General features: G+C 43.9%; 1 protein-coding gene across 15 annotated transcripts in view; it reads right to left on the bottom strand.

Moving 5' to 3' along the window:
• LOC142384142 (pleckstrin homology domain-containing family A member 5-like) overlaps positions 1-27,539 on the bottom strand; it is a 79,464-nt gene that overhangs the window by 8,192 nt on the left and 43,733 nt on the right. For 7 of the 15 annotated variants that reach the window (XM_075470130.1, XM_075470131.1, XM_075470127.1 and 4 more), the window contains exons 5-19: positions 24,707-24,745; positions 21,827-21,947; positions 21,568-21,672; positions 16,318-16,390; positions 14,198-14,298; positions 12,950-13,065; positions 10,938-11,444; positions 9,271-9,751; positions 8,989-9,072; positions 8,207-8,326; positions 7,231-7,284; positions 4,506-4,586; positions 2,157-2,219; positions 1,980-2,060; positions 69-218 (exon numbers count right to left, since the gene is read on the bottom strand). In XM_075470130.1, the coding sequence (XP_075326245.1) occupies positions 69-218; positions 1,980-2,060; positions 2,157-2,219; positions 4,506-4,586; positions 7,231-7,284; positions 8,207-8,326; positions 8,989-9,072; positions 9,271-9,751; positions 10,938-11,444; positions 12,950-13,065; positions 14,198-14,298; positions 16,318-16,390; positions 21,568-21,672; positions 21,827-21,947; positions 24,707-24,745 (2,176 nt within the window). Of the gene's footprint in view, positions 1-68; positions 219-1,979; positions 2,061-2,156; positions 2,220-4,505; positions 4,587-7,230; positions 7,285-8,206; positions 8,327-8,988; positions 9,073-9,270; positions 9,752-10,937; positions 11,445-12,949; positions 13,111-13,391; positions 14,159-14,197; positions 14,299-16,317; positions 16,391-21,567; positions 21,673-21,826; positions 21,948-24,706; positions 24,746-27,539 lie in introns of those variants that run through there. The other 8 variants (XM_075470140.1, XM_075470128.1, XM_075470141.1 and 5 more) reach the window with 4 other exon arrangements.

Below are 27,539 nucleotides of genomic sequence, written 5' to 3'. Positions count from 1 at the left end.
GATGATGACAAAGAATCCTTGTCCAGAGTGAGTGTATGCAGAGAGCATGGATGGACTGTATGACTTACAGTGGTGATTCTAGAAAGCTCTCTGCAGGTGCTGAGGAGGCCACTCTGCAGTAAGTCTCTCTGTTGGATGATACTCTGCATGGCTGCTGGGTTTTCAGAGCCCAGCTCTATCTCCTGACTGGCTGACAGAAGCGCCGTCTCCAGGGTGTGCTGAAAGAACACGCGACAAATCAAATACCCATAAAGCATGACAATTTAATTAGTCACAATAACCTTTTAGATCAGCTAACGCTCATAATGGATTATTTATGACCGTGGCAGAGCTTCTCCAACTTTTCCAGCTCGGGACTGTGATTTCAGTTGCTCTTATAGCGCATTCCATTTGAACTCGAGAGTCAGAATTTCTGATTTCCCAGTAGGAAAGTAAACTGATTCGGCCCCTGAAGTTGGCTCGGTAAGACGGAGAAAGCTCATCAGCCCCTGCCAAAAAACTCCAACATGGTTCCACTGCACAGAAGAAGTGGTGATAGTTTGCAGTAGTGAACCTTTTTATTAAAGCTTCTGTAAGTTTGTCTCATTCTATCAGTTGAACATGTAGTACTGTCCAACCGTTCTCAGTAAACATACAACTACGGTGTTTGTATGTGCAAAATACAGCACACTGTAATCCACTGTTAGCAACTTGTGTTGAAAGTAGTTGAACTGGTCAGCGAGCATTATTCCCAGCCCTGGCAACATATGCATTGTTTTTAAATTGCTTTTTTGTTTCTCGACGGTTCAAAAACTGGTGGTTTTTTCCCCACCAAAGTGGATTCAGTGCTGGTTTAGAGCCAATGTCTAGCTGACATCCAGATCTTTCTGTTTAGACATATAAAGCACTGACAGATAAACTACAGTAGCACAGGTCCAGAGTTAAGGGCTGCTTATGTCTTGGGGTGGGAGAAGTTTATGAACACCAACCAGACAAACTAAATTGTTGTGACCGTCATGTTTAAAAAATACAGAGCCAGTGTATCTCTCGTTTGCTTCTGTCAAGATATAGCAATAAAAAACAAACAAAAGTGAGCCTTAATATGAATAAGAAGTCAAAGCCGACCATTCAGAGTGTTGTGATGAGCATTCACAAACTCTGGCTGTTGTTTAAAACTTTCTGCTGATATTTTCAGTTTGCAGGGGCAAAGAAGCAAACACTTGGATCTGTGTAGATAAACCGTCTCCTGCGCCGTGGTACTGAAAACTTGTACTGGAAGAGACGTTTAAATGATGTCGTGACGTGGATCTGTGGTGGGTCTCCGGCTGTGGGAAAGCAAACTTTCTTATCAGGTTTGAAATTTGAACCAGTTCTGAAATGGCTCTGGCACCAAGTCGAAACGGGGTAAGAGTTACTCTGCATTTAAGTGGTGCAGAAAACACAACTATACTACAGCAGCGAGTTCATTAACCAGTAACCACAACTAGTACCACCTACTCTCTGTGAATAAAAAAAAAAATCAATTAGTAAACCAATCATAGAACTTATTTCTAAAAGAATGTAGGTTTGGGTTTTTTTTTTAACAATACAGCGGTAACTACAGACAGATGGTCCAGAAATTTAGCTTTATCGTGGACCAACAGGGTGCGCTTCTGTCTTTGTGATTACTCCTGACTGTATTTCCTGTGAACAAAACACTTGGATATATGGTACACATGATGTAGCAACGCAACCCAGACAAGTGGCTCAATTTAATGACAGTAGTCATTGTCATAGGTTACAATTAAGCATCACAGCATATACAAGACATTCTAGTTTAGTTTTGTTTAATTTTGTGTGTTTCTCAGTTCTGTTCTTTTAAACTAAATTCAGGGCATATTTACGACTTACAAAAACTTTCTTTCATTTTTTCCACCCAAACTCTACCATGTTTTTGTAAGCTTTCCAAACCTTCCTTTGTGTCAGGGAGTAGTGCTGAGAAATGTGCGGTGTTTTGTCACCTTTTCTCTGTACAGCTGCTGAAGTTTGTCCTCCTGCGCTCTCACCAATTTATCCTGCTCACACAACCTGCTAAGTTTAGTCTGAAGACATAAAGAAAAAAAACAGAGAATTTGTTAAGCCGTCTGTAAAGCCGAAGGGAACACGGTGTGGAGGAAAGAGTGCGGCGCTGAACTCACATCAGTGTCCACCTCCTCTGGCATACATGTGTAGGCTTGTTCCCTGTAGTCTTCTGGACTCAACTGTGAAGACAGACAGAGCATTAGGCAGAGACACCAAATCCCCACATGCACATGAAAAAGTGGAGATCTAATGCAGTGTCATTACAAGGCTCTCTCGCTGAGCTGTGGGATTTATCTTTGAATATGAACTCGTATTTCACTTAATCAGACAATCTACATTGAAGAATCTGCGGTGAAAACGTCGCCGGTCTAGACACAACATCGCTGCTGATGGCTCCGGTGACTCACGAAGAGTCTTTTGTTTCCATCAACGCCACGCATTTGTTTCACTGAGATTGCAAAAAAGGAAGGCATGTAAAACGATCTTGATTACTAAACTCAAGAGCTGCCGCATGAGCCGTGCCCACCGATTCAGTTTTTCACCGGCATAGGCTCAGCAGCTACCGCACCCAGAATTCTGCGCGTGTGCGGGTGTGTAAAGACGAATAATAATATCGCTTGAAAGGTTTTCATGAACGCCTACATGGCCACATGTTTCCTCTAGAATTGTTGTTCAGCTCAGAACGATTACTAACAAGTGTTTAGCTACTATATCCACACAACGGTGCCAAGCTCCAAGTGTACTGCAGTTACTTCCTCAGTAGTTAGTACAATCACAACAACTACTGCATATTTATGTGGTTACAAAACTTAGAAAAACGCACTTGTATTGATAGCATTCAGATAGTGGATAAAATTTCATCTGCATTGGATCCCATGTTTCCAGTAAAAAATAACATATCACACACTCACTCATCCACGTGACAGCTTACAAATATTAGGACAGTGGCATATTTATGCTTTTTGTTTGAACCCACACTGGATATGAAATGTCAGAGTGACTATAAGGTCAAGGTGCCAACTTTAATTAATTAAATTAATTCAATCCTGGCGAGCATACAACATCTAAACACATGGGATACTTAAATCACCTCTGCGTATTCCGTCAGACCTGAAATGTAGCCGTCTACTCCTCCTGCTTTTTTAAGGCTTTTGCTTTCAGATACACGCAACCACGTCGCATATCGAATAACATATCTGAGTGGCCTTAAAAAACCTTAATTACTTTAGCTGAAGGGTATCTTTAGGATCAATAACAAAACCGGCAGAGCTCAGATTTGGCACTTCAACCTCATAGATATAATTTCATTTCAAATCCACTGGGACCCGAAATAACGAAGTAAAACAATATGACTCACTGCCCAAGCACCTTTAGACTGAAAGGCAGCATTCCGCTCTCACACCTGCACTCTTTCACACACTTTTCTCAACACCCTTTTGCTCAGTTGAACCACATGGTACAAATAAAGCAGCAAGAACCACATGTCATTCCACACAGAACATGCAGACTCTCCCACAGCTTGGGGAGCTTCCATGTGGTGTTGTGTGGACTACAAGTGACATGAAGAGGAGGAGGGGGGAGACAGACTTCTGGCAGCTGAAGAGGAGCCGGTATGCCAATGAATTGGTGAAGGGGTGAACGTGGGTGAGGGCAGTCTTCGGCGGCACTTTGACCCCTTTCTACTTTCCATCAGCAGAACGACAGGAGGAAACTGTGAGTGGGGGATTGAGTCGGCCTAGTTGCTTTATCTATTTAACAAAGCTGGAATAGCCATACATTCTTAGTGCTAAACTGGAGAAGCGCTAAGCTACTGGACTTCAAGAGTGCCATAAAAACACTATCCTGCCAGTGTTAACATGGGGAAAAAGTATTAAACGCATCAACAAACTGTACCTGCAAGTTACAAATCTCCTACTACAGAGCTGAGTAACACTAATCACAGTCTTCCTGCCAAACTCAGGTGGCTCAGATAATGAGAGCGAAGGCATTTTGCACAAGGTTATGAAAAATCTCACACAGGCTGGGGTACACACACACACACACAAAACTAAAAAAGTCATGAGTCAGGCCTACACGCTTTCCTACCATAATGAATGGGTGCAACTACAGCTTTAACCTTTTACTGAACCCCAATGCTAGCCAAGTGTTTTATAACAAGCAGCGACTTCAAGAGTAACTGCTAATACCCCGAGACTGTAATGAAGGCAGGATTTAATTGGACAGTGTACATACATAATAAATACTCAAGTCATGTCCACATGAACATGACTTCTCATAATAAGAAGAGAGGAACAGTCAAAAGCAATGGATGAGGAGGGGCTGGCATAACAAACGATACAAGGGGACCGGTCTCAAGATGCTGTGACGACTTGGACAACGGAGGAAGAGCAGTGCAAAACAGAGACCGAGGAGGACAACAGCGACTGGTGAGGATGAGGCGGAGCAAAGCCTTAGGCTGGCCTTACTTGCTGGTAAAGTTGAGGCCTTGGGGCAGAGTTCTCAATCAAAGTGTGAGTCATGACGATTAAAGGGTCATTTTCCTTCATCTAGTCCAGTGTGGAGAGGAGCGATACAGCAAGTGTCAGAAAGTTTGCAGCAGAGCTTCACTTCTGAGACAACAGCCACAGTGAATTCCACCGCACTCAACTATCTATTGGCAGAGACTCAGACATAAAACATGTGCAACCAGAGAGGACAGGGATGGATGCAGCTCCAAAAAGCAATAAGTGATACTTACAAACAGGATCAGGAACAAATTGCAATGCAAAGCACAAAGAGGCATATTTCTTAGCTTGCCTTAAACCTCGATTTATCATAATGATGCAAACAAGGCAAGCATTGATGCCGCACAGTTCTGTATGTGGTGGGAGAAAATAACTGTAAATGCTCACTTTGCTATGATAAACATTCAAAATTAGTTAAGTGTTCCTTTGTGTGCCATAAAAAGCTTAATAAAACCTTCAATACACTTCAGAGCAATAAACATATCCAATCCAATCCAATTTTATTTATAAATATCAAAAGATTTTGTGTTTAAATTCCTTTGCAAACACAACAAGAACCGAATCCTGTCGACATCCTGATACTGCAAATATTAGAGAGATAATCAGATGTTTGGGGAATGCAGCTGACAATAACTTCAGGCTCTTTATCAGTGAGTGAATCACCTAGCACATTTAGGGAGAGTAAAGCAAGTTGAAAGAAATGCATCACGCTTAATGCCTCGTACTCATTGCTGATCCATGAGTAGGGGTGTAACGGTATGAAAATTTAACCTCACGGTTATAGTGACCAAAATGATCACGGTTTTTGGTATTATCGCGGTATTTTTAAAAGTGTGTTCAATCTGTTTAGAAAGCACTGATAGGCCTACACAAGCTGAAAAAAGTGCAACAGTGTTTATTATATTGCAAAATCTTATCAAAAATATCAACAATTAACATTAAAGGAACAAGAGTGCAGCATGTAAACAGCTTATTTGTCAGAAACATTTCCAGTAGTGCAGGTTTAAATGATACCAGTCCAAACATTCAAGCTAAGGCATAAAGAACAATTTATTTTAAAACGAAATACAGTGTTACAGAGCGAAATACAGACTAACGGGGTGAAATACAATCTTACAAGGCAAAACACAGGTGAATTTGGGCGATTTTGAATTAATTTTTCCGTCTGAAAGTTACAATTCCGTTTCAAAGGGTACATTCCGCGATTTCCGTCCGTTTTCCGTTATCGCGGAAAATCGTTGGCTCTACGCATGCAAAGAGATACTGTAGCCTACAACTGTATGATAAACGCAACTCAAATGTGCACCCGTCTAGCTCTGAGGCTAACGTTAAAGATGTGTCCCGATTAGCTCCACACTAACACCACTGAACGAACATGTGCATGTGCCGTAGGCATCTGTTTAGATTATTGACACGTTATTAAAAAGTTAGACAGACGGATCATTGCATTCTTCTTCAACCCAATGTCCCCACACCATGCATTTATCTATGCATTTGAGCTGAAACGTTAACGTTAACTTACGTTGCATTGGGTATACAGTTGTGGGTGATGATCACGGAGATGAGCAAGGAGATTTGACGTATTGCCACCTTTAGCAGAAACTTTTTTCCTGCATGTTCTGCAGACAGGATAACCATCTTCTATCAAGTGTCCCCTGGCATTCTTATAAAAACCAAAATATGCCCATACTTCGAATTTAGTCCTCTTAGAGGGCTGATAAATGTCCTGACTTTGAGTGCTGTCATCTACACCTTCGGCCATGAATCCTATTTCGAGAAATGCACGTTGTAGGCTGCGCAGTGAGCATGCGCGACAAATTAAGAACTCGGATGAGGCTGGGAAGGATTAAACTCACGGTTTTCATACCGTGTTATTAACCGTGATATTAATGATATTTGAAATGAACGCGGTAATTGTTATCGTCAACACTTTTTTATCGTGGTTTACCGTCATACCGGTAACCGTTACATCCCTATCCATGAGGCAACTAGAACAAGGTTGATTTGTTTGATCATTTAAATTTTCATCTGAAAAGTGTAGAGCCAGATCTTAATGCCGTTCAAAGCAACAAAAATACTATTACAGCATGTTAGATCTCTACCGCTCGTAAAATATCATTACAATACTTTACATGTGAATTCAACGCTCCTTTTATCATCAGCAATCACTTTTTTCTCATTTTCAGATTCAATTTCAGATCTTCTGGTGCGTTATGAACCTTTCAGGCCCCTTTGGTCACATGTAAAATGACTGATTTCTGTCCCAAGATTTAAAACTAAACACAAACTTTCAGTTGTTATCCACCACATTTGTGGAGCAATCTCCCAGTGCGCCGCAGCTCCCACTTCCTCTTCATAAAATCATATGACTTTCCACTTCTCCACCACATTTAACAGACACCCTTTGATGAACAACTCTGTAAATTTGACTTGAATTTACTTTTATTTGGGTGACTCTATTTTATTTTCTTGTTGTGTTTAATTGTATATATTGATGTTCATCTTTTAAATTGTGTAGACTTATTGCAAATTAGTTTAACTTTAAATGAATAAATAAAAAGTTAGCTGGGCACCAGACTGAAAATAAAACAGCTGACGGTACTGATAAACACAGTAACAGCAAAGCATTAAATGAGTTCTGTTCACCACTGGCGGAGAGAGGGCATGCACTCATGCATTACCCCACCTGATTGTCCAAATACATGAGGTTCCTTTGGAGGTGATGGGAGAGAATGTCGTTCTAGCATCAGCAGCAAAGAAGAGAAAAGAGAAGTCAACAGGAGAGTGAGACAAAAGAAAACTGAGGTCCCGTCCTTTCTCTGATGCTCTCATTGTGCATCTCTTACTTACAAATGACAAAAGCATGTCATGTACCCAAATATAACCAGAGAGAAAAGGAAGCAGGACAAGTCAAGGTGAAGAAAACAGGTCAGGCACCAGGTGTACAATAGAAAGGTAACAGAATGAGTGAACATGTGGGCAGTAAAGAGTGCAGCCCCATTATGACAAAATGGCCTCATGCAGTGCTGACACAGTGCAGGCAAAACAAACAAAAGAAAGCGGTATGTCGAGGTTGACCAACCAAACTATTTACTACCTGCAAACTATCTTTGGGTCCGCTGGCATGTGGAGACTTCATGATGATGATCTGTATTGTAGTAAGTTAAAAACTTCTACCTCAGGCATTGCTGACTCACAGTCACATAGTCACATTAGAATCAAAGTTAAAAAATCCTTAATTAACCCATCCATTCAATCGCTGCTCAACTTTCATCTCTGGCTAGGATCTGTCTAGACTCTTTTGTGGGGCAAAAATAATTTAATGAACTGCTTGCTCTGCTAAAATGGCTCAAATGTAATAACCTGATGAATCGAATTAGATCAGAAGATGGTTGTAAAATGATTTCCCAGTGAGCAAAAAGTGTTATTTTTGCTTCCAATCATTTTTTATATGTTTTGGGAAAAGCTGATAATGAAGCAACTTGTACCAAAATACAACAAAAAGACAATTTCAGTCCCAGCGGTGTGTTTGTCCTTAAATCAGCCATGCACGAAAACCAACCAAATCCTCCAAATCGAGATGGATAATGGAAGTGGGTAAAGATGGCACACACACCGCACGCTAACATACACGCCAGCAGAGACGTGTCCAGGGGCCTGACCTTTGGGTTGTTGCCATCCATGTTTAGTTGCATAAGCTGTGCTACAGTATGCTCCCGGACACTGTTTAGCTCTGCCTGCTGCCGCCGCAGCTTTATCAGCAGCAAAGTCAGTTCCTCAGGCTGCAAGGAGGAGGGAGGAGGGAGGGGACACACAGCCCCAACGAAACAGGGACACACCGCAAAAGGGGGGTGGAAGAGAAAAGGAGAGAGCACACCAGGAGAGGAGATTAAGAGGCATCGGGATCCAGATAGGTAAGAAAATCGTGGAGTTGGGCTTTCATGCAGTTCAGGACCATGAAATTACCCAGTGTTCCTTTCACCGTCAGCAATGCGCAACTTCTTTATGTCGCTCAAAACAGAAGAGCGTGCGTTTATTTCAGAATCCAGGTCACACTTTACCAGCTTCATCAGGACATAACTGTGTGCGGCTTTGACATAAATTCCTGATCTGGCTTAGAGAGTTGTGAGAGACGGGGCTTTTAAGTCACCACTGATGAGAAGCCTATTCTATTCTATCGGCCTCCTGAAGTCAACATATTCTAAATCCTCCCACTTGAAGCATAAAACTGAGTTCCGCCTAAATATATCTTAAAAGTCCTGTGTTGATGGACAGAAAAACAGACACAAGGAGAAAGGGAGGGGAGGCAATATCATACAAATAGAATTGTCTTTCACAGATGTCCAGTTACGCCCAAACAGTAAAAACCAAGGCTTAAGTATTTCAGCTATATAAAAGATGAATGGAGGGACTAAATAATGGGAAAACTCAGAGGAAGACTTACAGTTTTGCCTTGGAGAGACTGGGCAGTGATCGTCTGGATTGGGATCCCTGCAGGCATGGACCTCCTGTCAGGTGTGTAGGCGTACTGCAGGACACGGTGAAGAGAGAGAGAAGTAACAAATATGCCTAATATGAACATACTAAGTGCTAATTAGCTATTTTGTACATACATTGTTTACCTCGAGAGGTTAAAAAATAAAATAAAAGCCGCTCGCTCTGAACTGGGAGACAGCACTTGAGATAAGTGGAAAAAAATACAGCTTTGACGCATGTCTTAACTGACCTTGTTGATCTGTGGCCTGTTTCGTCTGTCGATGCTCATGTCCCTTCTGTAGACCGGAGAGGAAACTTCTGAACGAGCGTTGGCCATGTTGTAAGATCGCATCGGAGAGTAGCCGCCGTACATGGACAGGGAGCCGTGGGAAGGCGAGGCGGGGATGGAGTGGCTCAGAGCAGCATGCTCCGACAAGTTGATCATGGTTTTGGGACTGGCCATGTTGCTGTAGAGCCCCGGCGGCCTGCAGTAGGCCTGTCTTTGCTGCCACTCGTATAACTGCCACATGGTGTCGTCCCGCATGGAGCGACGCTTCTCAGTCACCGAGGGGCCCAGGGCCTGCTCGTATAGCGATGGCGACATGCTGCAGATGCTGTCCCGCTGTGCTATGCTACCCCTGGGCATACTGCGGTAGCCATCTCCATACTGAGGCATGTAGGGTACCCGATGGCTTGGCATGTTTCTAGGCAGCGTCTGGTACGATGTGATGCTGAAGAAAAAGAAAAATGAAAAGAAATGCTTATGAGGGAGCTGAAGAGATCTTTTTTAATTCAGTCTGACAGCAAATGTTTGCTTATAATTCACTAACTGAATTAAAGAAATTCCAGCATAAGAGTCAGCGAGTGTTTTATTTGCCTCTTTAACTTTGTCTTTGACTACCACACAAGTGTTAGGAATGCTATGTATGTCATAACATTTATCATTTCATGTGTTTATATGGTGTCTTAAGGGAGCCGAGTACAGCAGCACCCCTACACAGACAAATTAGACTTTCCCAGTGACAGCGAGGCTTTGAAAAGCACAACTTCCACCGTGGGTTCGAAGTTGGAGCAGTTGGCATGGAGAGAGCCTCATATTAAGACTCCCTGACATATCCGAGCTACAAAGCTCACTGGTCTGTAAAACTCAAACAGCAGCATTTAAAAAAAAAAAAAAAAGGGCATGTGACTGCATGGAAAGCAAACTTCGGTGTGGAGGATGTGCATGTAAAGACAAACAGAGACTGTTGAGGAAGACGTGCACAGACAGAATGAAGTATGTACACGCTTATCACAGAGGAGCACTAAGTAAATAAGTCCTGTGGCCTTTTTGGAGTTTTATCCACGATCCTCTTTTTAGATTGATGCCTTGCTCAAATACGTTCACTCCTTAAAATAAACTTAATCTTGGAATGAGTGGGGGCAAAGAGGCACAGCTGTGTCAATTAGAGCTAAAGCCTGGTGAAGATAAACGGACGGACAAATAAACAGATGAAGAGGCAGACAAGCTGACAACCGAGCAGTCAGACAAACGGACAGAGTGAAAGTTTAATCTGAACTAATTAAAAATGGGATTCTCAGAGCAGGGTCAGGGAGAGGCAGTGACACAGGCTGACAGGGCCTGCGACTGTTTATCTGTACTCCTTCTTACTGGTACACTGTAGTCTAGTGTGTAATGTCAAAGTGTTTACTTTGTGATGAAAGCGTGTAAACTCTCATCCCTTAAACAACACATCTTTAGAAAGAATCAGGAAAAAGGAGCTCTGGGAAAACCAGAATCTTCATTTGAAACCTGTTAATATGCAAAAAGACACATTTTGCAATGACATAGTTCTATATATTTAATCTATATCATAACAAAATATTTATTTATATATTTATTCATCTAAATAGAAAATACAGTATGATTAAACCAACCTCCTGGTATCATCGTCCTGGTTACGTCCTCTCTGTGTGCGGACCCACTGCTCCAGCTGCTGCATTGAGCTGGTCCTGCTCAGGCTGCGGTCCGGCTCAGGGGTGGGACTTTGCCGGGCAGGGGCTCCGGTCCGCTCGGCTGGACACTGCTCTCCTGATCCGTTGACTTGGGGGCTGTGATGCAACCCGTCGGGCTCGTTCTGAGGCTGCGACGAGATCATGTGAGCTTTGATGGCTGCTGCCTGGTCTGGCTGCAGTTTAATACTATTAATCTTGGTGAGTGGACGTTCACGCTCTACCCCATCTTTCTGGAAGCCATAGCGCTCGGCTTCCCGCTGCTTCTTTTCCTCTTCATCTGTGGTGGAGGGCACCGCTACACTGCGCTCACAGTCTACTTCACGGTTGCGTTCATTGTTCTGAATTTCAGGCTGTGTGAGCGGCGACTTGTGGTTGGCAACATGGTTGGTCTCTTGTGGTCCACACTGCTCTACTTTTAGCCTGTCCAACCTGAAAGAGACAAGAGAAAAGCCTTTGAATTATGACAGGAAGATTCTAACATACCTTGTGTAACTGAAATGTAACAAAGACAAAAGGATCATGTGCTCAGAGATGGGAAAACTACTACATGAGGTTAAATTGGCAGTATTAATCACACCTCTATGTAAAACAAAAACTGTATTTCAAATACGATCTTAACCATGCAGAAAATACTGTAGACTTAATGCACTACCTTTAAAAATCATGCTAATAGGGGAAGCTTCAAGCAAAACCAAAAGTGCAAAGTCAATGAGAGAAGTGCACAGTATCACTTCCAGCTGCCAGAGGAGGACAGGCGTGTAAAAGGAAATCAGATATCACCAATAAAACTCTGCCTCTGCTGAGGCCTGTCTCAAAAGGTGGTGCTCAGACCCCATATCCATTTGCGCCTGCCTTTGGCCTCCCCGCTAGAAGACCCATCTACAGCTCTCTGGTCCCTGGGGAGGTATTGAGAGGTAAAAGGCACCACAACTCCTTGGCCTTTCACAGACCCAAGGTCGCAACTTCAAAAAGTCTAGCAAATTCCCCTCAGTAGCATGGCTCACTTGGTTAGCAATATGAGGGCAGCAGGAAAAGGCATTCCTTCAGACTTTCCGCTTATATACTTTTAAATAGCTGCTCTCGTCACGTAATGTCTTCTCCAGCTTTCTGTGACTCCACTAACCCCACAGAGCACACACACAGAGCGGCCTGGTGGAAGGTCTGTGCACATTTAGTTCCACTTGTTCTGGAGAGACTGTGGACACGCGAGACAAATGATGGCTGAAGTGAAGACACCTTGTTTTTTGTCTTGTTCAGTATAACAGTAGAAACGACACTAGAAAACCTTAAAGCAGCATCACAAAGTCCCATTTAACGAAGCTATTCAGTGGATTCAAGGCACCACTGCCCTGTGTAATTACACAGCTCCTAACCATTATGCCTCTGCTCAGCCATGTAGAAAGAGGGCATTAGATGGGCCTTTTGCCAAATGACAAACATTCAAAACAGTAAAAAGAAAGAAAAAAAAGACAAAGGGGGTGGGGGGGGGGGCATGGCCCGATGAGTCAGTGAGCTGTGCAGCTGTGCATCCCATGGACCACCTGCAACTTGTATCCCCAGCACAGACTTGCCCGCGTGCACAAGACGTTTTTGTGCATCTTGTGGGTTTCTCTGTAATAGACTTCAGCAGTAGAAACGGTTGCATAACTTGAAAGAAACTTGTAGCGTCTTCAACAAACCAGGAGACCTGAAATGTCAAAAGTGGGTGTTGAGCTGCTGCCAAAGACCTTAACAGACTTAGCAGAGGGATTTAAAAGTGCTTGCTTCCAGCAGAAATGCAAAATAAAAAAAGAAGAAGGATGGAGAAATTAACCAAAGGAATGCAGATTCATTAGTGCTAGTTTCAAAAAGCGTCCTCAAACGCCTTTTCAAACGTCTTTTTTCTCCATTCAAAAGACAGTAAAAACGCCTAAATTGGTGAAGCTTTTACAAACCTTTTGACTGGCTCTGAATGCACAAGTGCAGCATCTGTCATTACTTTCATCCAAGACTCCATCTCTTTGGCAGTGTCTGTGCAAAAATAGTACGTCCGCATGTTGGGATGTGTGGCCTGACAGGACGAAGGACAGGAAGAGTGACGCACAGAGAAGGTTACCTGAAAGATAGAGAAAAAGATTAAAAAATAATAAAAAAATGCTCCAACTGGTGAATCACGGTGACTTGCTTTTATGTAGATATATCCAATAAGCAGAGTTAATTGTAACTGTGATTCTAACACATTTTCAAGCAATGGTGAGCAGAAATGATGTGTGAAATACTCCTGGCTGTGGCCATTAAATCCAAACAGATAAATCAAATCCTCGAGTCACTTCAGTTTCACGCATACCGCTAGATAAGGGCAGTAAATCTGCCGGTTCCAATACTGTAAGGACTTACCATGAAGTGCATTGCCAGGATAACACATTGTTCCGTTGGTGCTCTGTTCCCTCGCAGTGAACAAGCCAATATATTGTTAAAGCAAAACAGACAGAGAGACAGATCGTTTAGTGAACAAGCTCAATATCCTGTTTACCGATCCCTACAAAAACAGGAAAAGCATTGTCGTTTCTCTAATTCCCTCCGATCAGTCTTGAAAAATAGGGTAACTTTCAATGACATGGCCATTTTGGCCACAATAAGAGACCGAAAACCAAGAATGAAAAAGATGAAGTCAAAAAGTCATCCCATTCCAGCGTTTAACTGAAGAGGATGTGCCCTGCGCTCGGGTTTCCTTGTTTTCCTCAACTCTCCCTTTCAGCTCGGATCTAAGTTGGAAAAGGAGTGGGCTGTGTGGTTGGAGAGACCTTGAACAGACTCCTGGACGTCTCTGTTTAGCTGTATTTGGCAGGATAACTTTGTTTTCTCTACGGGTTTATGAAGAATGCCTCAATTCTATACACACCACTGAGATTCCATAAAATATGCCTTTTCCCTACAACTTGAGTTTAGTTAGAAAGTATCGCAGTGTTCTGGGACCTCACCCCCGGCAGCCAGCGAAGACATATGGCGTGCGCTTTGCTAAATTAGCCTCGGTTTACATTACCTGACTGTCAATTAGTTAAAAAGCAACGACAGCTAATATGATTTCACTTCAGATGTTTAGTTTTCTCCCGAAAAGCTAATTTGTGGTATTTCATTTTCTGTGCCCTAAAAGCAATAAACCATAAAATTTGCAAAGTCTGAAAATGAAAACACACACTGACCTTGAAAGCGTATTTTCTATTAATATGATCATCTACAGACAACATGGATACACGAAAGCTCGGTAAAAGGATGCTCCCAAGAATCCCCTCCTCCTTTTCATCTGCAGAGAAAGCAAACAAAGTGTTAGGGGCTCCTTTCGCAGGTTGAATTCTTCGGGATGTTAGTCTCAACTGTCACGTTGAACTTCAGTTTGTAAACACGAGGATCCAGAGAAAAATCAAGCTGACTGTGAGAAAAAAAAAATTTAAAGAAGAATGTGTTGGATGGATAAGGGGAGGATATACAGTCGAATCCAATCAGTGCAAAAGATGACCAGCGTTTCAGTGTCCTATGCAGCTCGAATGCTCTAATCCTCTTTAAGTTAAAAAACAGGGTTCCACATTGACAATGGAGCACACTCTCCACAGGGGATTAGAGTGAGTGAGTCCAAAGTTCTAAGTAGGGAGTAGCTTACCCTGCTAGTTTTCATACAGGCTAACTACGCTGCTTAGCTAAAAATGAAAAAAACCTACAGAAAAATGACTGTTTATGTCCCATATGAAAATGTGCTTTGCAGGTGTGAATGTTTCTGTGGGTGAAGTCAAACTACATATATTAGCAGTAACGGGGAAAAGAGAAGGTTCATCACTAGGGGTGAGAAATATTTGGGAAATAAGTGTGAGAAGGACTCTGGTCGCATTTTATAAATAGAACTTTGTTCTACAGCTGAGTCAGAGCTCTACAGTACAGCCATCACTGCAGCTAGGGTCAGTTCTATCCGCAGCTCCACTGCTCCAACCTTTAGTCAGTAATCTTTTTTTTTTTTGCTCTACCTCTTTTTCAAAAGAAACACACAGCTGCAAAGTCGTCTGCTGAGCAGTTTCTTTGTGGAAGCAGTATAGAGGGAGATCCTGGGGCACAACAATAATCTGATAACTACATCAGATAAAGTTGTATTCAGTCCAGACAGTGCAGTTCATGACCTCTCTGCCTACTCTCTGCTGATTGATACGGTTTCTCCACATATCCATCTGGATAAAGCCAATGGGTCTGCTGCTGTCTGTGGCTTTTGTCAGCCAGTGGGCGGATGGAAGGCGACAGAGATGGCAGACACCAGAATAAACACAGACTAGATGTCATCCTGATCAGCACAAATGATGACAGTATCTGTATCAAGTGGCAGCCCTGGGATATGCAGACTTGTACTTGTAGTCTGTAACTTCAGTCCAACAGTAGACCTAGTCAACAGTTAGTCTCAGTGGTTTCCAGTTTTTATTTTCAGTGGTAAAATTGTGAAACATTCTCTGGACACAGCTGTGTCAACATAAGAGCTGTGTGAAAGAACATGAAAACAGTAGTCAGTGGCGGCTCAGTCAGCAGCAGGTTACTAAAAAAAAAAAAAAGAATCACATTAAACGCAAATATTTTCTTGCTGGGAAGCAGTAGCAAATGGGAAAGTTTAAGAAGAGCTGGATTTTAATAAATGAGTAAAAAAAACCTTTAAACTGGGCTGGGATCCCCCCCCTGCAATGCCTGTCATGAATAAATACGATTGATAAAGAAGGTAGCAGCTATGTAGAAATCCTTTAAAACTCGACTTCACTCAGAACTGAAAAGTGAGGCACACAACAGGGGAAAGATGTAAGCTGTCGTAGCTAAATTACACAATCACAGATATTTAAAAGAAGGGAGACTGACAGCGGTGATTATGTTGGTTCCTTTGATGTGGAATAAGGAGGGAATTTCTACAAATAGTAGCACAATAGATTCTCTTTAACTCAAATGAATCTAAGACTAACACAAAGACGCCCCTTCTGACAACAGGAAAAGAAAAAGCATCATTCAACAAATGCGTTTCTTGTCTTAACATCAGTGCGGACTCTTATCTGCTGCCATGGTTGATCTTTGAACAGTTGAGCTGTTCGTACGGCTTTGCTTGAGGAAATCAATGACGTCTTAAGCCATCTCACGTAATACGTCTTTTCAGTTGGTCCTGACTGGCTGCTTCAACGGGAACATCTATCCGCACATAACAGAGATTAGCAGAAGTTCGGTCTGGCTGTCCGAGGGTCAGAGCAGCACGTACCATCATTAACCGAAAGCAACAATAGCGGTGCGGTACAGGTGAAATATCACTTACCTCTGTAGTAAAAGAGGCACAGGTCGGACAGGACAAACCACCTCTTCTTCCACAGCTTCATGCCTGTACTGTCCTATCAATGCAGAGGAAAGGGGCACATTTACTCCACAAACTGGTGGGAATCATTTTTTAATCTTGAAATCGTGACAGACTTTTGCTCTCAGCAACACTCGCTGTAATCCACTCATCCCCTCTGATATGACCGAACTCCTTCTAAGCGATTATGAAGCTCAATCGCGCGGGTTAGCGTTTCTATGAAAGAAGTTGCAACAATTTGACATTTTTTTAAACACCGATTCGTCTTTTGTCTTTCACAACATGTTCTTTCAACTTGAAATGGTTTAAAGTGCATTGTAGTACACAAGTAAAGACTATTTCAAAAGAGACTGTATAGAAGCCATCCACTTTTTTTCTGACCTGGCCTGAGGTGGACTGTTTGTAATATTCTCAGTCAGGAAGCATATGATCTCTGTTATGGAGAAAAAACAATCTTCCTTTGCTGAAGTTGCTCTACAGTTCAAGCTCAAAGTGATTTTCAGACTGCTGTGGAAAAAAAAAGAGAAATAAGGATGAAGAGTGAAGTAAATAGTAGAAGCTCCCGTGTTTGCTTTCATGGAAAACTTGAGCTGACTCCTTCATCGCAGATTTTACAGAGACAAAAGTAGTGGGTGGGACCTCGACAACTCTGTCATTATGGTCAAACAGCATGTGGGCTGCAGTTTACTTTAAATGGAAGTTCACTTCCACAAACCAGAATGTTTTACACATTAGTATAAAAAAAAAAGATCCATACTACCAGATGCTGCTCAGTGTGTTTGGAATGGAGGCAGATCTGAGACGTAAGAAGGTTTAAATGACTGGTGTCCATTCATTCACCACCTCACCTAAATTCAGTCAAGGTCTTAAGCTCTCGTTTTTTAATGTGCTCATGAATAAACTCTGTCAAAGTTCTGTGAGATCTTGCTGTGTAAAGGCTTTCACCATCACATCAATCTCAGTGGCATGTTGATTTCCCAGCGGATCAACTGCAGGGCCGCAGCTCTCACTCAGCCAACAACTTCAATAGCTTCCAGGTTTCAATGAGGCAGGAAGAAAGAAGTGCAAATGCAGCTTTTATTCAGAGTAGCCGATTTGTGAGCCTTTTGCTTGATCTACATCACCCTGATTAAGGTCTCTAAAGAAAAGCATCTGGCAGCTGCAGCAAAAGGACGCCATCACATGCTCACAGAACTACACGGGGAGCCCTACGATCAGAACTAATTGAGGCTCCTTGTTGGGAAGCATGAGCGTCCAGTGTGGCCAAGAGCTGTTTCAAGCACCGCCTTTTCACTCTCTTTTAAGTTGCCCAGGAGCTATGTATTTCAACACCATCTCTGCTGGCTGTGCTCAGATCTGATCTGCCGCCACTACGTAACACCTCGGAGTTAAAAGAAAAAAGCAGAGGCACAGACTCGATAAGGTGTTATTTTTTTACATAGTCTTTGTATGATAGATTTTCTTGGCAAGTGTTTAATGAATGTTTCACTTAGTTTAACATGACTCTATTGACACAGAAGTGGCTCAGAGAAACAGCAGAGAATTGGAGTTAATGATAAAGTCAGCATCTGAACCGCCAACATGCGGTTTAGGAAATATGGCTACCAAATACACTTTATGCTTACATTTGCAAAGTAGCACAACCAACTATGCCAGGCTGCTGGTTCATTTGGAAATAAAAAACATTAGAAACTGATGTAACTGATTAAAATCAAAGATTTCAATGATCGTTAATAATTAATCATTAAAAAACCCATCTAATGAGTGTCTGTGCCAGATTTCACAGAGGCATCAAATACTTGTGGAACTAAATAGATTGAAAAACTCAAAATATAGAATAATATATAAATTATATGACAAAAGACGTTGCAACTGATTTACCTGATCTCTTAAGACATGCTTAACGGTGCGTTCACACCAGACGCGGTCGGGCGACGCGATTACATACAAAGTCAATGCAAAGACGCGATTAGACGCGGATTCGAGCCGGCGGCGCGATGAGGCGCGGTGGGGCGGCGCGGTGAGGCGCGGTGAGGAGCGGTGAGGCGGTGCGGTGATGCGGTGGCCGCCGCACGAGTGAAAATATGCGATTCGCGCGAGTTCAAAAAATCCAACTTTGGCGAAATATTCGCGCCAGACAGCCTATCAGCGTTGAGATTCTGGACGACAGTGACGTGGAGACAGATGGACAGGCGCTGTCTGTGACATGCAGATGGGACTGCACATGGAAATTAGCTTCTAAGCTACAACCTGGTGCAGGTCATCTCTTTACTTTGTAATTAATGTACTTTGCACATGGTCCCTGACAAAATAAAATAAAAAAATTAAATCATCGCCTTCTCCAGGAGTTCCGTCTGGATGACGGCCGCCTCCAGCGGCACCCCAGGCCCACCAGGACCCAGCCCGACGACCCGCTCGGGAGGACCGGCGCCCCGATCTCTCGGCAGGACACCAACCACAGGCGCCCCGCAGCTGAAACGGAGCCGCGGCCCAGCTGCGGAGCGCCTGCAGCCGGCGTCCCGCCGAGAGATCACGGTACCGATCCTCCCGAGCAGGCCACCAAACTGGGTCCCGGCGAGCCCGAAACACCGCTGGAAGCGGCCGCCACGGGAGGATCGGTGCCGTGATCTCTCGGCGGGACGCCGGCTGCAGGCGCTCCGCAGCTGGGCCGCGGCTCCGTTTCAGCTGCTGGGCGCCTGTGGCATGGTGTCCTGCCGAGAGATCGCGGCGCCGGTCCTCCCGAGCGGGTCGTCGGGCTGGGTCCTGGTGGAACTCATGGAGGACCGGCGCCGCGATCTCTCGGCCCAGCTGCGGAGCGCCTGCAGCCGGCGTCCCGCCGAGAGATCACGGCACCGATCCTCCCGTGGCGGCCGCTTCCAGCGGTGTTTCGGGCTCGCCGGGACCCAGTTTGGTGGCCTGCTCGGGAGGATCGGTGCCGTGATCTCTCGGCGGGACGCCGGCTGCAGGCGCCGGTCCTCCCAAGCGGGTCGTCGGGCTGGGTCCTGGTGGGCCTGGGGTGCCGCTGGAGGCGGCCGTCATCCAGACGCAACTCCTGGAGAAGGCGATGAAATTATCCGAGCTGAATGCACCACCGGATGATGTCACTGACCCAGACACGACGGCGTGTGCGTTTCAGACGAATCTCGGACTGCCACAGCAGGTACAAGGACGCGATCAGCCATGGATAGCCCCTTGAGCTATTCACTCGTTTTTTACTCGCGCGAAAGAGGCGTTTGAGGCGATGGAATTTAATTTACACCTGCGGCAACAATCGCGCGATGAAGGCGGTGCGAATATTCGCATCGCGTTTGGTGTGAACGCACCGTAAGACAAGGTTCGGTCCTGGGTCCTCTTCTTTTCTCCCTCTACACATCATCTCTTGGTTCTGTCATCCACTCCCATAACTTTTCCTACCACTGCTATGCAGACGACACCCAGCTGATTCTGTCTTTTCCCCCTTCTGACACCCAAGTGGAAGCACGCATTGCTGCGTGCCTGGCAGACATCTCGGGGTGGATGTCGATGCACCACCTTAAGCTCAACCTGGACAAGACTGAGCTGGTGTTTCTCCCGGGGAAGGGCTGCCCATTCAGAGACCTGGCCATCACCATGGATGACTCTGTGGTGACATCAACCCGGACCGCGAGGAATCTGGGTGTGACCCTGGACGACGAACTGTCGTTCTCGCCAAACATCGCATCAGTGACCCGTTCCTGCCGATTCCTCCTCTACAACATCCGGAGGATTTGCCCCTTCCTCACCGACAAGGCAGCACAGGTGCTCATCCAGGCTCTTGTCATCTCCCGCCTGGACTACTGCAACTCCCTCCTTGCTGGCGCCCTGGCTTCTGCCATCAGACCTCTGGAGCTGGTTCAGAAAGCTGCTGCTCGTCTGGTGTTCAACCTCCCCAAGTTCTCCCACACCACTCCCCTTCTCCGCTCTCTACACTGGCTCCCTGTAGCTGCTCGCATCCAGTTTAAGACTCTGGTGCTGGCCTACAGGGCAGTGGAAGGAACAGCTCCTTCATACCTCCAGGCTATGGTCAAGCCCTACACCCCCGCCCGACCACTTCGCTCTGCGGCCACCAGGCGCCTGGCTGCCCCGTCACTCAGGGGTCCCTGCGCACGATCAACACGGTCACGGCTTTTCTCTGTTCTGGCACCCCGATGGTGGAACGATCTCCCGACTGATATCAGGACAGCTGAGTCGCTGCCCATCTTTCGCCGCAGGCTGAAAACCCACCTCTTCAGGAAAAACTACCCTGCTCCGTCCTAGTTCCTTACGCACTTATTGTTTCCTCCACCACTGGCACCCTCTATATTTTCATTACCCCCTACCCGAACCAGGGTTTGAATCCCATTCCTGCTTTTCTTCCCTCTTTTATTTCTTCCCCTACCCGAACCAGGGTTTGCATCCCCACCCCGCTGTGACTGGTGTGCAGTTGGTGAGAGGCTGAGGTATCTGACTTATCGCACTTACTCTAGCACTAGTTTTGCTCTTAGCTGTTTGGTATTGGAAGGAAATGCACTTATGATTTCTTGTGACCTGAAGTTCTTTTGCCTACCGATTTTGAACGCACTTATTGTAAGTTGCTTTGGTTAAAAGCGTCTGCAAAATGACCGTAATGTAATGTAATGTAATGTAATGTAATGTAATAAACTATCCAACAGCACTTAATGTCATAACTGTCCTTTAAAGCTGCGGTCGGCAACTTTTTTTTAGTCATATTAGCTTGAACTGTCATGGGATTCTGGAAGTAGAATATTAAATAGTCTGTTTAGGAAAAATAACGAAATCTGTAGCTCCCTCTGAAGCCTGTAATCATGCTTGCAAAAACCGAGCGCTCCCGGCTGTTTTTAACCAATCAAGTTAGGGTGGAGGAAGCCTACCTGTCAATCACAGCTTGTGCACACGCTGCTGAGCGTGAGTCTGCCCCAGCTTGTGTGCGCTCACACTGGTGTGAACTCACGTGCACAACCTCGTCCACAGAGGGGGAGGGGTTTGGGGGGCGATTCGGAGCTTGTTAGAGGTTGGGGGAGGGACCTGAAAGTTGTATCAGTTCGAATTTTCCGACTTTAGACTCGCAATTTTGAAAACCTGCCGACTGCAGCTTTAATACTGGGTCTCGTACTGTATTGTTTTACACTGCCACGTTCCTGTAAAGTCTGATGGCTCAAAACAAAAATTTATCTGATTTCATATGCTCTTGCTCACCTGTTTGTAAAGCCAGTTCCTCTTGATCACCGGGGCAGTGGGATTCCTCCTGATGGAGTTGGATCTCTTCCCAAAGTTATGAATCTTCTTAGAGGGTCTCGAAGGCTACAAAACAGAATAAATGAGGAAATCAGGTGAAGTATTTGTTTTCTAGGCTTTCCGCAAACCCTTTGAGCCACTAAACCACGATCCTGTAGATTTCCCAATATTTCCCAAACAGTGCATGCATCATAATCCCACATACACGTGTGTCACTCACTCTCCCTGCTGGGCTGTTGGTGTTTGCAGGGCAGTCCGAACTGCCAGTGTAGTTGGAGGCCTCACTCATGGTGCTAAGCGGCCGTTCCTTCTTTTCATTCGCTGGCACTTTGGAGGCAGATCTAAACAAAAGGCACAAAGCACGTCAAGAGCATATAAGCAAGTCATCAGTCGGAAAGACCGTATGTGTAAAGCTCAATATATTCATGTCCAATGGCCTCCATAAAACAAGGAAAAAAGGAGGCTGAGGCCTTTATTATCCGTTCTCCTATCGTTCCTCTGAAGTTGAAGCTCTCTACATAATGGGTTCTCAAGATGGGCTTATGATTCAAGCCAATTATTCCCGCCATGTCAGTGCAGATGCTTTTCCAGTTCTCTAACAGTTTTACAGTAAAAGTTCTGCAAATTCTGGGGAGTGGTTGTGGTTCACAGGGAACAAGACAGCACAAAAAGATTGCAACAGACATGATGCAGCAGAGAAAAAACTAAAGACACAGCCAACCCCGAACAGCGAACTGAACGAAGATGTTAACATTCGCACACACAAGATTACATCTGAAAGTCCATCTGTGCCATCGAGTTCTCTCAATCTTATCTCAATCTGTTAAACATGCAAACACAACCACGAACATTCAGAACAAGAAAACTGGAGGACGTGTGGTTTAATCTGGACTCCATGCGGTCAGATTTAAGGTGAAGAAACACATAAGGGACCACAATGTGCATCATTAGCTTAGTTCACAAGAGCAGGTAACACACACATACTGGACGTTCCCTCCCGTGCAGCACAGAGACAGGTCCGATACCACCACAAAACAATGACAATCACAGACTAACTTAGTCTGACATTTATTTAGGGAGGGAGTTATAAGTTAAAGTATAGATGGATGAAGCAGCTGTGGGTCACTGTCATGTGTGTCAGATCTTATCATTGCCTGGTCAATGAGAGGACAGAGACTTGTCATTCCTGTGCTTTATTGGCTGTGTAAGAGAATAAACATATCATGAGGTTCCGTGCAGAGGAGGCACATCTGGGAATAGAATCAGAGAAGCCATAGGGTGTACAAGTGGGTGACTAATGCTCTCCGGAGATGAAATGCACACAATTTTCAATCACCGACAGGAGAAAGGCGCTTGTGCAGCGTGATGAGCAGCTGCCGAATGTGCTTTCTTCCCCATCAAATGAGCTTGTTACAGTAAATGAGCAGGGGATGTCTTCTACACTTCAGTGACAGGCAAAATCTGAACTATACCATAATCAATGGTGTGTCGACTTGCCGTAAAAGAAGGTGGAGAGAGTGGACTGCCCGTTGGAATAGAGATGCTTTTCTCTCTATTTGATTCTCTGTTTGGCACTAGATCCTGTCTCGGCTGTGAGATACAGATAATTAGTTTGGACCGAATAATCAGTCAGGAGCAGTCAAACTGAAAAGAAGTGAGTGTATCCAAGTGGCAGTTTTAGTGTATGAGCTCAGTCTAACCTAACATTCAGTCTAACCTAACATTAAAGAACATACAAATAACCGTATATTGCTGCCTGAATACAGCCAAATATATCTTTAATCCTCACCGCCAGAAGAGTGGTATAACTAAGGTATTGGTGCGACTTCAAAGTAGAACTCCTAGTTTCCAAGTGTTTCCCTGCTTGGGCCTCTCCACATGCACACGTAACAACAACTGATACGAACACGAAACTCTACCCTGACAAACTTCCCTTGAAATTATACCATGTTTTCTGGTTTCGACCGTTGCTCGTCTCCCGACAGCACGAGGCCACAGCAGAAATGATTGTAAAGTAGGAGCACAGCAATAGTTGCAGCAGAATACCACGAGCGAACCTCATCCTTGTTTTTACCACAACTCTGTGTCAAGAGCAAAGTCAGTAACCCTTAAAGGGAAGCCGAACAGGCCACGTGACGTCCTCCCTTCAACAATGGCGTGTTTCACAAATGAGCACACATACAGTTGCTCAGTTACCTACAAGACTTACAATAAAAGCTGAAGGTTTAACCTTTAAAAGAAGGCTGAGAATTAAAAATAAATAAATAAAGAATTAGCAGAGAGTTTTTCTGGAAAACAGATTTTAGCAGGCAATTTTCAACAAACCCCTTAAGTCTGAATGGCAATCGTAGAAAAGCTAACTGTGTCAAGGCAAAGACAAACAAACCGCACAGTGCAACTAACCCACGTGTTTCAGAGGATCCAATCTTTGCTTGGAGCTGTATGAATATTGTGTTTATATGTGAGTGTTTTGGTCTGTGTTGTGTGTACAAAGAGAGAGAGGATGGACTGCACTGCGAATGCATCCAGGCGCTTTTAGCACACTGGAGGGAAACAGTGAACCGAGTGGCTGAGGGTGCATTTTAAAGTGACCACACAGCATTTTTAAAGAACTAAGGGTGCTTTAAAGCATATTTGTGTGTTGCCAAACTGGGCCTTTATCTTTTTAATGAACAAAAGACCATAAGACAAGGCCAGATCGTAAATTTAACTGAGTCAGAGCTACAAAACAAACCAAAGACTCAAATGCAAGAGTAAATCAATCCAATTTTTAGGGAGGTGTGACACTGTCCTCTCATAAGCAACAAAAGAGATATGAAAAACTCTTCAGCTCGGGAAAAGTGAGTAATAATTTCCCTTTGGCTAGTTGCTTGAAAAAGTTTGGATGAACACAACAAATGGTTCAGACAGCAAAGTGCAACTAACAGGACTTTGGAGTGCAAACACATCACAGTTCATCAGGCAAGACACCATTCCAAACAAACACAGCCTGTTGTTAGTGTGCAGCAACCACTACTCACAGGCAGACATGTCCAAGTGTTTTACATAAAAACAAATGTGGAGAACACACAGCTATGATTTGAGCCTAATGGCGTATTACCTGCTAAATGCTGGATGACACAATTTTCCACATTTTACTCTACAAGACAGAAGAAAAAGAAATTTGTTGAGGGGGGGCTGTTCAAATACTGTTGCAAGGTTGAAAGGTTTTGAAGAACAGCTGTGCACAGACGCAGTTGAAAAAAAAAATCTATTTCATGCAAAGAAATAAAGGAAAAAACACGAATGGAGATCAGCGATTGCTCTGCATGTGTTTCTGCATCACAGCAATGACAGAAAACTGGATAAACTGGAACAGATACTTTTTTTTTTATTCTCTACTACTTTTGCATGATTGTGTCGAGTCGCAGGCTGATTTTTTTCACATTCAAATATGCGGGGGAAAAAATGAGATTATTTTGGTCGCATCAGTGGACCCACAATGTCCCTGCTGGATCTCAAATGTAAATGTGTTCTTTGCAGCTTATACACATCTGCCCACTGAAATAAACCGGGAGGCCTGCCTTAATGTGCAATCCAGTCGAGTGGAAAACTTGTGTAATTTGTTGTTACCCGTGGCAGATGGACTTTAAAAAAGGCCAACAAGAGACTCGTAACATCAGTGTCCAGTAACACAGACTAATGTGGAGGTTTTACTGCATAAGGACATGACAGATCTGGTCCTTACCAGGTCTTAAAAATAGGTAATCGCAACCTCAAATGAACAGCACGTGACATGCAAGGCTGTGCCATTATTAGCGAAAGCGCACTAAAAAGCACGCCCATACTGCCTCCATGGGAATTAAGGAGGTAAGTGGAGGTCAGGTGCTGTTAATTAATGCTCCTGATTAACTGATCATTAGCAGGTGTGAGCGCCTGTATAAAAGCAAAAGTTTTGTCTCGTTTGTTGGTCTGCAGAATTCCGATCTATGTTAACAAAACGCCAAGGAGGAAAGACATCAGCAATGGTCTTTAAGAAACAAGCGTTGGCACCCATCAACCGGGGGAAGAGTTGGTGGAAAACAGATGGCTGCCAAATTTCCCCAGAGTGGATGTCTCGGCTCGTCCGCCTCATATCCAATTGTAAAGTATGGTGGCGCAGGGCACAGGGCTGATTATTTTTTTGGGCTTTTTTTTTTTTTTTTTATAGCCACCGGACCTGGACACCTTGCAGTCATTGAGTCGACCTGTATCTGTTTACCAAAGTATTCTATCTAGAGTCAAATGTAACGCCATCTGTTTGACGGCTAAAGCTCATCCGAAACTGGGTCGTAAAACCAGGACGATGATCCCAAACACGCAAACAAATCTACAACAGAATGTCTGCCAAAGAAAATAATCTAATGACCCCCGTATAAGGCCAGAACTCAACCCAATTTTAATGCTGTGACCTTTAGAGACAAACACACGCCGACTTATTGCGATATATACGAGACAGGCTTTGGTCAAAATACCTGCTGGTTTAAGCACAGTGGCCCTTTCCTGACCCTTTGTTTCCCACCTCTCTGAAAGCAGTTTAGTTTTTATCAATGAGTTTTTGTTCAATAAATAATGACACGCTCTGATATGCCATGTGCTGTTCTTCTGATGTTGTAAAGACCAGATGATGTTCTATCATGTCCTGATACACATAAAACCTTCAAACTGAAGGGGGGGGGGCTTTTTTTATCAGAACTTCATAGGCAGACTAATAACTAATCACAAAACAATCATTCGGTATTATGTACTAACCTCAATAAAGAATTAAAAATAAATGCATGTGTATAACGCTCTGAGCCAATTACTCATAACTGCACCGCATAGAATGAAGTAATGGGAAACTTGCTCTCCACTACAGTCAGAATTGGCACATTTGAAATTGTCTTTCATGTAAATTACGGCTGTGGTGGCGTGCCCTGATTATCATCTTTCTTGACTAGAGAAACTGCACTTGAGAGAGAGTAGTGTGGAAGAAATCCTCCATCATAGCATAGGGTTTGGACTTTTTCAATGAACTGCACTCATGTGCATCATGATAATGGTAATTTTATAGTGTAAATATTGACAAAATGTACACAAACACACAGCAACGCCTCTTTTTGGCCCATCTTACGTATTAAGCAGTGTATCTTCTCATAGGAATATTTTTGTTGCATCAATGAAGAAAAATAGAGTTCAACATGGCAGTGAAAGCAATCCTGGTAAGGACATTTTCATTTTCAGTACTCTAGGGAATTATTAAACAAATAGCCGAGAAAAGGAGGTTCTGTGGCAAAACTGTTCCCGTCCCATACAGCGAATTTTGTCACTGTGTCCACCCGAATTACACGGACAATATAACAAGGCTGTGTTTGGGTAAACAAGGTTTAGACCACAAATGTTAACCTGCACGTGACGGCGTGGACTACTGATGACAGGCACAGACACATGCAGCGATGACAGCAGAATGCTGAGGCTGGCATTCGCAGAGGGGGCTGAAGTCCCGTGTCACACAACGACCTGAGCAGTAACTCGCACATCATAACACGACACGGCGCATGTATAAGTGACACTTATGTATGTGCAAGGTACAAGTAAAGCATCCTTTTCATGTCCCAAGAGCAACAACAGAGGTCAAACTGGTATCTCAATAACAACATGAAAACTGAGGAACTAAACCTTTTAGTTCGTCACCCTCCAAAAATGACCATTTTATCGTGGTTAATGTGCATTAGGCACACATACAGTAAGGACCGCAGAACATGGCACACGTGTCTTAATGGTTCTTAGACTGGGATGTAAGTGCTAAAAGAAAGAAATGTCTGTCTTCTCAAATCCGTTAACTCAAAAGTAATCTCAGTTGACTTGATCTGATCTACCCCCACTTCCTTTATGGCTGTACAGTTTGTGTGTATTGCATTAATTACACTATTCCT

Source organism: Odontesthes bonariensis, chromosome 7 (genome assembly GCF_027942865.1).
Source record: "Odontesthes bonariensis isolate fOdoBon6 chromosome 7, fOdoBon6.hap1, whole genome shotgun sequence".
NCBI lineage: Eukaryota > Metazoa > Chordata > Actinopteri > Atheriniformes > Atherinopsidae > Odontesthes > Odontesthes bonariensis.
The sequence above is the reverse complement of the archived record's forward strand: the minus strand, read 5'-3'. Positions and strand labels throughout refer to the sequence as shown.